The 10,985-nt window shown below is 44.2% G+C and overlaps 2 protein-coding genes across 2 annotated transcripts in view; one reads left to right on the forward strand and one right to left on the reverse strand.

Moving 5' to 3' along the window:
• The window catches only part of plxnd1 (plexin D1), a 59,896-nt gene extending 54,046 nt beyond the window's left edge, over positions 1-5,850 (forward strand). Inside the window, exons 31-36 of the mRNA XM_070910164.1 lie at positions 356-460; positions 648-811; positions 907-1,054; positions 3,525-3,665; positions 3,760-3,834; positions 4,820-5,850. Coding sequence (XP_070766265.1) covers positions 356-460; positions 648-811; positions 907-1,054; positions 3,525-3,665; positions 3,760-3,834; positions 4,820-4,936 — 750 coding nt within the window. The 3' untranslated portion in view covers positions 4,937-5,850. The remainder of the gene's footprint in view (positions 1-355; positions 461-647; positions 812-906; positions 1,055-3,524; positions 3,666-3,759; positions 3,835-4,819) is intronic.
• Positions 5,851-6,907: 1,057 nt separating this feature from the next.
• On the reverse strand, positions 6,908-10,647 carry LOC139288899 (rhodopsin-like). The gene is made up of 5 exons (XM_070910357.1): positions 10,287-10,647; positions 9,953-10,121; positions 9,580-9,745; positions 8,120-8,359; positions 6,908-7,036 (listed from the first exon to the last, which is right to left on the reverse strand). The coding sequence occupies exons 1-5, from the start codon at positions 10,645-10,647 to the stop codon at positions 6,908-6,910; spliced, it is 1,065 nt and encodes a 354-aa protein (XP_070766458.1).
• Positions 10,648-10,985: the final 338 nt, after the last annotated feature.

Here is a 10,985-nt window from a genome sequence, read left to right on the forward strand (position 1 = left end):
GTTCTGTAGTCCTTTTTTTGACACAAGTAGGTGGATTTTGACTGCTTCTTTTCTTCCCCCTACCCCTATTTAGACCTGTGTGAGCAAGTCAGAGATATGATCCTATACACAGCAACCAGAGAAAACCTTGAGAATTTCCCAACTGCCATCACTTCCTCAATTCTGTATATTATTTAGTGCTTCAAAATACCCTCATGTGGTTTCTGGATCATGTGTCTAATGCAAGAAACAGAAAATCCCCCATTTGACAGCTGAGACATGCAGAGACAGTACAGCATTCATTTAGCTACCTATGAGGGGGTTTATTACTTCAACCTGTGAGCGGTATGTTGACCTTTGGCCTCTGCTTTTCCAGGTCCTACCTCATGATGAGCTAATGGAGACCAAGAGGTCACACAGGCAGAGCCACCGCAAGAAGGTCCTGCCTGAAATCTACCTGACACGCCTGCTGTCCACCAAGGTGAGCACAAGAAACAAGAAGAGGCTGTACAGAGAGACTTGAGTTACAGCTTGATATCTATGTCATCTTTCTATATCTTGTTTTCATGGCCCACATTAGCCTCAGGAGCCGTTTAGAAATTCTCACATCCCATGAAACCATCATCTCTGTGTATGTATGAGCCGCCTTTTTTTATTTTCCTCCACAGGGAACTCTTCAGAAGTTCTTGGATGACCTCTTTCAAGCCATCCTCAGTATCCCTCCGGACCGCCCCCCTCTGGCTGTCAAATACTTCTTTGACTTCCTAGAGGAGCAGGCTGACAAACGGGGTATCACAGACCCAGACACCCTGCACATCTGGAAAACCAACAGGTAGACGACTAAACTCTGTTTATTATTAGTCCCCATTGGCCCCCTCACTGTACATGTGCAAGACTTTGAAGGCTTATCTTTCCCTCTCTGTGCAGTTTACCTCTGCGTTTCTGGGTCAACATCCTGAAGAATCCTCAATTTGTGTTTGACATCGATAAGACGGATCACATGGACGCTTGTCTGTCTGTCATTGCCCAGGCCTTCATAGACGCCTGCTCCATTTCTGACCTGCAGCTCGGCAAGGTGAGATTATCTATCTATCCATCTATCTATCTATTTATGTGACACTGTGCACGGTGATAGTTGTCTGGATGTACAGACAACTATCACTGTATTACTTTGATACTGAAGAAAACTTAAAAATGAGATGAGTCTCAGGCAAGTTTTGGAGATACAAGGATTGTCATTTTTCTATGATTTCTAAGCGGGTTAATGGATGGACATTGGAGATAATGATGAGTAATAATGATAATGAAGTGTAAGCCATACTGAATCAAAACAAATTTGTGTTTCATGTCTGTGTGTTAAGATTTGATGTTAATGACTCAGAGAAGGAGTACACATTTTGACACACCTGTCCCAGTCACCTCACGCAGTCTCTTTGTGCCTCACGTCTCTCCCTCCACACCCCTCTGAGGAGGCTCTGATCTATTGTGCTGTACCTATGTATCATAGCTACCTTATTACTGATTAAATACCTGATTAAATAAAGGTTATATATCTGTATATCTGTCAGTATATCTATCATATCTATGTATCTATCTGTTCACCTGTAGATATATATCTATCTAATGCATATGTGCACATCCAAACACACACCTCTCTAGTCCCCCTGTGAAACCTTATCCCTAAGCCTTCAGACTGTCAGCTCCATCTACCTCTCCTCATGTTATTTCAGCCGAGTCGGCTGATCCAAGGTCATGAGCACCAGGGATCTCTTTTTGTGCTGTGCGCGAGTGCCTGCATGTGTGTGTCTGTGGGTGTTCAGGCATTCATATGTATGTCTGTCTGTCTGCCTGTCTGTCTGTCTGTGTCTGTGTGTGTGTGTGCTTGCATGTCAATGTCCTCACTGCTCACAAATCCGTCTCATCCCTCAGACACCGTGACCCTGAGCACGCTCTGCTTCCTGTCTCTCTCTGACTGGCTTCCTCCCTGGAGGGAGCCGAGGACTCATCAAATAATGCTCCTCTTTCACAGAGAAACAGTCTGATTTATATACTTCAGTTCAATGCCACACAGTGCCGGTGCACTCACGGCAGCAATATTCCCATGTGCAGGTACATACCTATGGATGCAGACATACATAAAACCTCCAGCAATGAGACATTTTCACACAGTGTGTCTGCAGCCTCCTCATTAGCATCTCGCATCTGTCTGTGCACGTATTTTGGAGTCACCAGGTTCAAGGATATGGCCACGTGTTCTTCTGTAGTTCAAGGAGACTGGCATGACACACCTCTACTTTTTCCTCGAGTGTTTACAGTCACCTGTTTGTGCGTGAGTGTGTGTTATGGCCTCGGGACAGGGCAATGAAGGGTACGGGGTCTGGATTAGCAGGAGCATAGCAGGGGCGCGAGAGAGAGGGTAGGAAGCTAAGCAACGCTCGCTGTTTCCACGGAAACCCTCTTATCTGGCGAGATGCAGACATGGAGGGCCACGGGGTCACAGGGGGGTTACCAGGCAGATGGGCGAACAGCAGGAAGTGACCTTGTGGACAGGAAGAGGAGAGGGTTCCCTATCGGAAGGAGCGACCATGGCCACAGCCTCTCCATTCCCCCAGCACCTTTAAAACACACAAACACGCACACACATGCAAACAAACACACATATTAGGTGACACAAATAACTCATGACACATAGAAATATTAAGGTGCGCTGTAAGCACATTCACTGATGCTGAAAGCTGAGGCTGGCTGCCTCTTTTTCCCTGTCCTACTTTCTCTCTGTCCCTTTTTCTCTCTCTCGCACACACACACACACACACACACACACTCACTCGCAAACAGTAGTCACCGCTAAAACCAGAGTATGCTCACAACCTCTTAGCCCGGCTACTTTTCTTCCCGCTTGAATAAGCACTAGTGCGAGAGCCTGAAGTGACTGTGGAGAGAGTGGCAGAGGTATGAAGGAGCATTGTTTAGACTGGAATGTTCCCTCTCTGGCTCTGAGTTTTTGAGTCTCCTGCTGGGTGGAAAGGAAACTGTTCCCTCCCCCCATTGTCTCACTGTAGGCTGGTTTAGACGGGGTCATCAACAAATAACATCCAGTATAACTGAACAGCTCCTTATTAGGACATTAGCCCCTGATTGCAGTCTGCACAATAACATACAAATCTCTTTATTAAAGACTGAGATCTGGTGCTAAATTATTAATCAACCCTCAGAAGGACATTAAAAGTTGAAGTTATGACGTATATGGAGCCTCGCAGTGCTTCAGGCTAGCATGTTGTTTTATAGTCACATGTTCCGTACACCCTCCAATCATGTACTTGAAGACAACAAGGCTGAGCTCTGCATCCTCGCTGCTACATTGCTTTCAGCCTCCTCCTGTTTTCGCATTTAGTTCAGGCTCTCAGGCTCAGGCCGGGGGGGTTAGTGAGCTCAGGGTCTGTGTCAAGCTTGCTCAGATTTGTTCCATTGCATCACATGAGCCAAACAAAAATGCATATTGCTGAAATAAATGTTTAAAACTTTGACTTGGTTTTTTTTTTCAGGACTCCCCTACCAACAAGCTGCTGTATGCCAAGGAGATTCCTGAGTACAAAAAGAGGGTGCAGTGCTACTACCAGCAGATACAGGAAATGGCACCTCTCAGCGAGCAGGAGATGAATGCTCACCTGGCTGAGGAGTCACGAGTGAGTAAAGTGTTCACAAAGTCCCCTTGCAATTACATGCAAGCTTTATTCTGGAATTTAATTTAATGTAACAAGTCTGTTGTCCACCCCTTAGAAATACAGAAATGAGTTCAACACCAACCTGGCCTTGACAGAAATCTACAAATACGCCAAGAGATACAGAAACCAGGTAAGAGAAGAGATTCTTACGTTACCTCTCTGTCTTCCTGATCTCAGATCCGGATTAGATATGTTACTCGTGTTTAAACTGGCCCCTTGTCTGCAGCCACAAAACCTCAGTCAACCCCTCTTGCTGTTTTAAGTTTTCGCGGACGGGTATCAGAGCGTGACGTATCAGCGTGGAAGATCATGTGCATGTTGAGAGATGTAGCACACTGTAAACAGCATTTCTTTCCGAGCGTAAATAATCAGATGTGAACAATCTTTCCAGGAGCAGCGCCACCATTCAGTGTGTCCAATCCTCCCTTCTAGCCCACATGTACCTTTCACTTTAAGCAAACAACATGCTGTTTACCTTGTCTTTATCCGCCACCCCTATCTGCTTAATGACACTGTTAAGTTGCTGCTTCATATCTCGTGTTTCTCTTTGAACTAGCCCTCTTCAAGCCCCTGCTGTCCTCCCCCATGTTTCCTTACTGCCGTGACTATTCTCAGGAGAGGCTTAGTCAGTAGTGACTGTGCCTTAATGGAGCACCCTCATGATAATACCGTTTAGCTGCTTGCCTCTGTCATGCTACTGTACTGACGTGGGCCAGGGGCTTATAGACTCTGATTCACAGAGCTCTGTGAATGGCCCCTGATTGCCTATTCTCTCGCCCCAGCTCAGTTCGCTCTGCCTCGTAGCACACTGCTGCTAAGAGCCCATAAATCCCACTGACACAGTGACAACTATTGGGCATGAATAACAGAGCAGATGTGGGTTTTGTAAATATGTGAAGAGCAAAGGCTTTTGTGGTGTGGAGGCATGAGTGAAGGCTGGAGAAGAGGCAGAAGCACTTCAGCTGTTCCTCTGCTGCTCTCCCTTTCCCGCGTTCAACTTTCTATGTCCAGGCAGGTGGCTGATTTCCTCCCTCTCCTGCATAGATAGATGCGTGAATGCTCAACAGCCACTGAACGCCATCTTTGTTGTGTTTTGTCTTTTCTCCCCTGGTCAGGTGGTGAACGCCCTGGAGTCTAACCCCACCGCACGTCGCACTCAGCTGCACCACAAGTTTGAGCAGGTCATTGCCCTTGTGGAGGACAACATCTATGAGTGCTGCAGTGAAGCCTGAACCTGCCAGTGTCTTGTTCTACTAGCCATCTCTTTCTCCTGCTGACAGCTGCCTTTCTCCTGCCTACATAGCTACTTGGGAATGTCGGGCCACTAAGGAGTTAGCCTTCATAAGTGTCTTTATTATTCCTGCAGACTGTAAGAAGTGTGAAAAGTGGCATAGTAACGAACTTAAACCTGCCTCTCAAGCGTCGTGCTTTTGCGAGATGTTCCTCCTCTGATCTGGGAATGCCAAGCAAACCTTCCCAAATCTTTCCCCCATGACACGGACAGAATTCCAGTCTGGCTCAGCTATGCTTTAGAGGGAAGGAGATGAGGCATTTTCTGGATGTCTTTACAGTTACTGGGACCTACAGTAAGCCCTGGTGGCAATCTTAACGCACTGAACCCTTTTCTTAAGGGAACGAGCCAATGATGCACTGTACTGTATTATAATGTCCATAGCAATATTTATAGATGTGTTATAATGCTTTCAAGTGGCCTGTTCATCAGGATGAGTCGGAAAGGACGGCGATAAACTCCTCCCATCTCTTAAAGCCTGCAACGTTCTCAGGTGTGATTGGTGAAGATGGGTGACGCACTCCCATCGGTGCTTTGAACAATACGTCCCAGTGTGCTTTGCGGGTTGATGATGGGTTGAGGAGGAGTGGAGAGGGGAATATAAATGACAGAAATTTATGAAATCAGATGTTATGTAGTTCACTGGGAAGAGCTGCATCAGTATAGAAGTGTTGATCAGTGTGGTTGTAAAACAAATGAATTTCATGTTGGATTCTGACCAGTTTCAAAGAGGGAAATTTACATTTATGAGAAAAAAAAAATGTGAGCTCAATATAATCTGAGGAGAGACTGTATTTGTGATGCCAAATGACTTGTCAGAGTTTGTGAAATAAATTACAGTATTTAGGATTTGAATGTGTTTAATGATGACAATGCTTATTGTACTAAGTCTCAAAGTGCTTCATTTCTAAAAGCATTACAGCAAAGCAAATTATAACAACATTTGAGAACCATTAATATCTGGCCTGCCACCCAAAAGCTTGCAAACTAGCATCTGGAAGTTCTCAGAAAGCCTCGTAAAAGTTTGCATGAAAAAGCGAGTGAGGGGGAAAGTCGTGCAGACATTTAGCTTTGTTTTTATTGCAGGACACAGAACAACTTCCACAACATCCTAGCCTTTACACAATGAACAAAATAATATCCCATATCTCTTTAATACACATACTGACATCCATTCAAACACATAAACATCCACCACACACACACACGCACACACACACACACACACACACACACACACACACACACACACACACACACACACGCATTCAGTCTTGCAGTAGGCGCCTTCTCCCTGCAGAGGCTCTTTTCAGGTCCATCTGTTTACACTCATGTCTCAGTCGAGGCCAAAAACAAACTAACAAACCTCAGCTTTGTCACCATAAACACAAGAGGAGAGACCAGAGGACAGCCCTGTCTGATGCCTTATTACCTCATCTGAGATATCTAAACAATTTAATGACTAATTTCACCTAAGTATTCATAAAATGGATTGTTCAAAGCGCATTTTGGGGATATATAGCTGCAACAATTACTTGAACAAGAGCTGGTGAGGATGAAACCATGCTGTGTGGTTTGTTGAATTAGATTTTCACCTATTATGTGTTTTTGGGGTAGTGGGGAGCTTGGAATGGGTTCAGTTGGATCATCACACCCCCTTGATGCCGGGTTAAACTCTGTGAGGCCAGCTGAACACTTTCCATGATTAAAATGGATTGAAAATACACATGCTGGCTCTTGAGTGCGTCGGTCCCACCAAAAGGAGTGGTTGTGCCGCTGCAGTGGAGACACATGGAGAGGTAAGTCAAGAGGATTGGCCAATAGAACGTGGTGCTGCTTGGCGGTGGTGGGTCCCTAGGTGTGCAGGGACAGATGGGACATTGAGGGGGGGGGGGGGGGGGAGGGGTACAGGTCAAGCGGGGGCCACCTGGCTGGAGGAAACGGATGAAGTCTGAGTTTTGGAGACAACAGTGGCGGCGCCCTCATCGTCTCCAAATGGGTTTTTTCCACAGCACACCGTGGTGATCATGCAGTTTCTGAACTGGAGGCCAAAAAGCAGAAGAACATCACAGTTAAGATACAACCTCACTCAGTGGTGGAAGGATTCTGATCCGTTACTGAAGTAAAAGCATCAATACATTCATGTAAACATAGTCCAATACAAGTCCTGCATTCAAAATCCTACTTAAGTAAAAGTACATAAGTATTATCAGCTTAATGTAAGAGAAGACAAGCCTTTATTGATCCGCAGAGGGGAAATAAGTATGAATAAGTGTATAAAATAAAAATAAGAATAGAAATTCAAATAGAAGTATCAAAGTATCACAAGTAAAAGTACTCGTTATATAGAAAAATGGCCCCTGTGACTGACATATTATTATATTATTAAACTGTTAATACTGATGCAACAATGCATAAACAACATTTTGCTGCTGTAGCTGGTTGAGGTGGAGATAGTTTTAACAACTTAAGATTCAAGGTTAATTTATTTGTCATTTTACAACACAGGGTTGCACAATGAAATGTAAGTTGTAGCCCCTTCATGCTACACACACATAGAACGTGTATACAAATATTTAAATTTGACTAAAGAAAGTAAGAAAGTCTTTATACAGATTTTGGTAGTTTAGGTCAGTGGTTCCCAACCCAGGGGTTGGCCACTCTCCTAAGGGTCACAAGATAAATCTGAGGGGTCGTGAGATGATTAATGCAGTATGGAAAAAAAAATGCTTCTATTGATTTTTTGGACTTTGGGGCCTTGAACAGTTATTTAAATTAAAAGGGAAATGTCTCTTTGGTGGATCTAACAACTCATAGCCATGAAATGTGACAAGGGGCCCCAACACTGCTTTTTTTGTAATGGGTCACAACCTGTAAAGAAGGCCTTTTATTTTATAAGCACATTATACATTTGTTAGAAATTGTAATCTGAAAAGTAACTACAGCTGTCAGATAAACGTAGTGGAGTAAAAAGTAGGCTATAACATTTGCCTCTAAAATGTGTTTGGGTGGAAGTATAAAGTAGCATAAAATGGAAATACTCTAGTAAAGTAAAAGTACCTCAAAATTGTACTTAAGTGTTTTACTCAAAAAATAACCAAAGCAGGATGTTTGCGTTACACACCTGTCTGTTTAGCAGAATGTAGATGACTGGGTTGTACAGAGCAGCACTCTTGGCGAAGAAGGCCGGAGCAGTCATGAATACTGGTCCGAACTCAGTTCCCTGATTGGCAAAGATGTACCAAGCCACGCTGGCGTAGGGCACCCAGCACACCAGGAAGGAGATCACCATGACGATAACCATACGTGTCACCTCTTTCTCCGCTCTCTGGGTGGTTTCAGACTCCTGCTGCTGGGCCGCAGCCTGAGCACAGACACATGCAGGTTTGTTAACAAATAGAAGGACTAATCTGTGAATCCAAATGTAAACAAAAGGATGAGCCCCTCACCAAAGTTGAAAAACAAGGATTAGACTACAGGACTTCTTTCAATGGACTAACACTAGAAAACAGTTAAATCTACAGTAAATTGAAGGTTTGTTTACATCTGTAATGGTTTCAAACACAGCAGTAAAACTGGTTCAATCTGCAATTTATTTATTTTAATTTATATGGGGGCAGTGGAAACAAGCCATGAACAGAACATTGATATATCATCTCCTTTTAAGTTGATATTGTGAACTTGACAGCAAACTGTTGGTCATTCACACATCCAGCAGTTAACAGAGCCACATTATCATTCATTTTGACTCATGTTTCTAGCCACCTGGTGAATGTAAGTCCAATATTCACTTTCTTTTAGCTGTTTTCAGTCTCCACTAGCCCCAATTTGTGCCTCTCATGTATTAGCAAACACTTGGGTCACAGAGCTAACCATTACCTTTTTATGCTAATGAGAAACACACTCTGGGGCGAGGTCTCCACCAACTCCTGGGGCAAATATCTGGCTCTTTAGCTGCTAAATGCTCCACTATGTTCACCAGCTAGTCGCTAACTTTGTCTGACAGGCGTTTGGTGCCGAGCAGGTAACGTACAGAGGGTTTTTAGGGCTTTTTCTCTGAAAACGACGCTATGAGAGCCAGTGAACCAAAACAGTAAAGTTGTGGGCCGGACAGATAAACAATGAGCTGAAACTCACTATAAACCTCCGTAAAACTGACTGGAGCTGTAACCCTTTCACATTGTAAAATTATTTTCACATTGTCATTTGATACATTTTTTACATAGAAATCTAAATTATAGCCGCTTTAATGAAGAATTTAAGCATATTTGTTTAACTATTCATGACTGCTAATACATTATCAATGTTGTTAAACTATAATTAATGAGGGCATCAGGATGACACAGTGAGCAGGCAGACTGCCCTCCAGCTGGAGGACCTCGGTATAAGCTGCTATGTTGGCAATGATCTGCCCTCCTGAAGTGTCCTTGAGCCACTAAATCCCTCAAATCTCCAGAGAGTCTGCTCTGTGATGCTGCTAACCTCCCTGTGGAGGGGAGAAAGGTAAAAAAGAATTTCTCTGGAGGGATAAACAAGGTATCACATCCTTATTATTAATATTGCATCTGGCAGTGGTTTTCTTACCGCTCGCACAGTGCAGAGCAGGCGACTGTAGCAGAAGAAAATGATGAAGAGGGGGATCGAGAAATGGAGGACAAACATATAGATGACGAATGAGGTGTTGTTGATCTCAGGCTTTGGAGTGTAGTAGTCAATCCCACAGGAACACTGCATTCCCTCTGGGATGTACCTGCATCCACACATATGATAATAATCTAAGAATTTCCATCAGCACCATCACACACAGTGTTTGATAGTAGATATGTGTCTTTGAGTAAGTGTGCTGCAAGTAAATAACTTTAATCTCTCAGATGCTTTAGTGTGCAAATGATCAGTATAGTATTTGTGTGGTTTTAAAGCCTGGCAAGCACAGTCTAGACACTGAAACATTCAGTACCGGGACCATCCCATAAGAGGGGGAGCAGCACAGGTCAGGGCCATGATCCATGTGAACGCCAGCCCAGCGATGGCATGTTTCTCCCCAAAGCGGAAGTTAGTCATCGGCTTACAGACCACAATGTAGCGCTCAATAGCCAAAACCACCAGAGACCACAGAGCAATCTCTCCTGAGACATAAAATAAATCAGCAAGTTTAAATACAGCACACTTTTACTTGATTTCAAGTATTCACCAAATGTTCTCAAAAAATTGACACACAAGGGACATTTAAATGAATAAAAATCTAAATTAAAGCATTAACACACAAGGTAAATGTGTAAACAATCTCTTACCTCCTAAGGTGGCGAAGAATCCTTCAATGTTGCAGCCGGTGACACCTAAGATGAAGTATCCATGCAGGGCTGTGTAGAGGGTGACAGTGAAGCCCCCGATGACCATGAAGAGGTCGGCCACCGCCAGGTTGAGCAGGACGTAGTTCAGAGGGGTCCTCAGCTTTTTGTGTTTGATGGTGACATAGAGGGTGAGGAAGTTGATGGGGAAGGCAGTGATGATGAGGAACAGCATGTACGCAGCCACAAGAGAGTACTTCCAGGGCTCAGCCAGGTAGTACTGAGGGTGCTCAAATGGGCTGCGAACCAACCCAGTCTTGTTAGACATGGGGACATAAAAATTGGGTCCCTCTGTGCCATTCATGACTGCAGTTGATGTTTTTTTTTTCTTCCTCTGAGACTTTCACACTGGATAAAACAATCTGTGCCTCTTCTCAGAATGAAACAGTGGGAGGGAGTCTTGTCGTGCAGCCGCAGTGCAAATGGGGGAGAAAGGACGGCTGAAGGGATGGATCTTGTGGAAGTAAGATGTGCTCTGCAGCCCCCCGAAGTGGTGCGGCACCTTTTAACAGGCCGGTCGGATTAGGGACGTGCATGGTGCAAAGTGTTAGCAGAGATGGAATTAAGACGATCAATCTCCCTCTCAGTGTCCCTCTCTCTCACATTCACACACACACATTACAAGAGAAAACTCCAGAAATA

Source organism: Enoplosus armatus, chromosome 8, assembly GCF_043641665.1.
Source record: "Enoplosus armatus isolate fEnoArm2 chromosome 8, fEnoArm2.hap1, whole genome shotgun sequence".
Classification (NCBI taxonomy): domain Eukaryota; kingdom Metazoa; phylum Chordata; class Actinopteri; order Centrarchiformes; family Enoplosidae; genus Enoplosus; species Enoplosus armatus.

Bases quoted from the DNA above. Each gene is read 5' to 3' on its own strand.
- LOC139288899 (XM_070910357.1), bottom strand. From the start codon at position 10,647: ATGAATGGCACAGAGGGACCCAATTTTTATGTCCCCATGTCTAACAAG. The intron at 10,122-10,286 runs GTAAGAGATTGT...TTTATGTCTCAG, and splicing joins ATTCTTCGCCACCTTAGGAG to GAGAGATTGCTCTGTGGTCT. The intron at 9,746-9,952 runs GTACTGAATGTT...GTGTGGATGCAG, and splicing joins CCTCTTATGGGATGGTCCCG to GTACATCCCAGAGGGAATGC.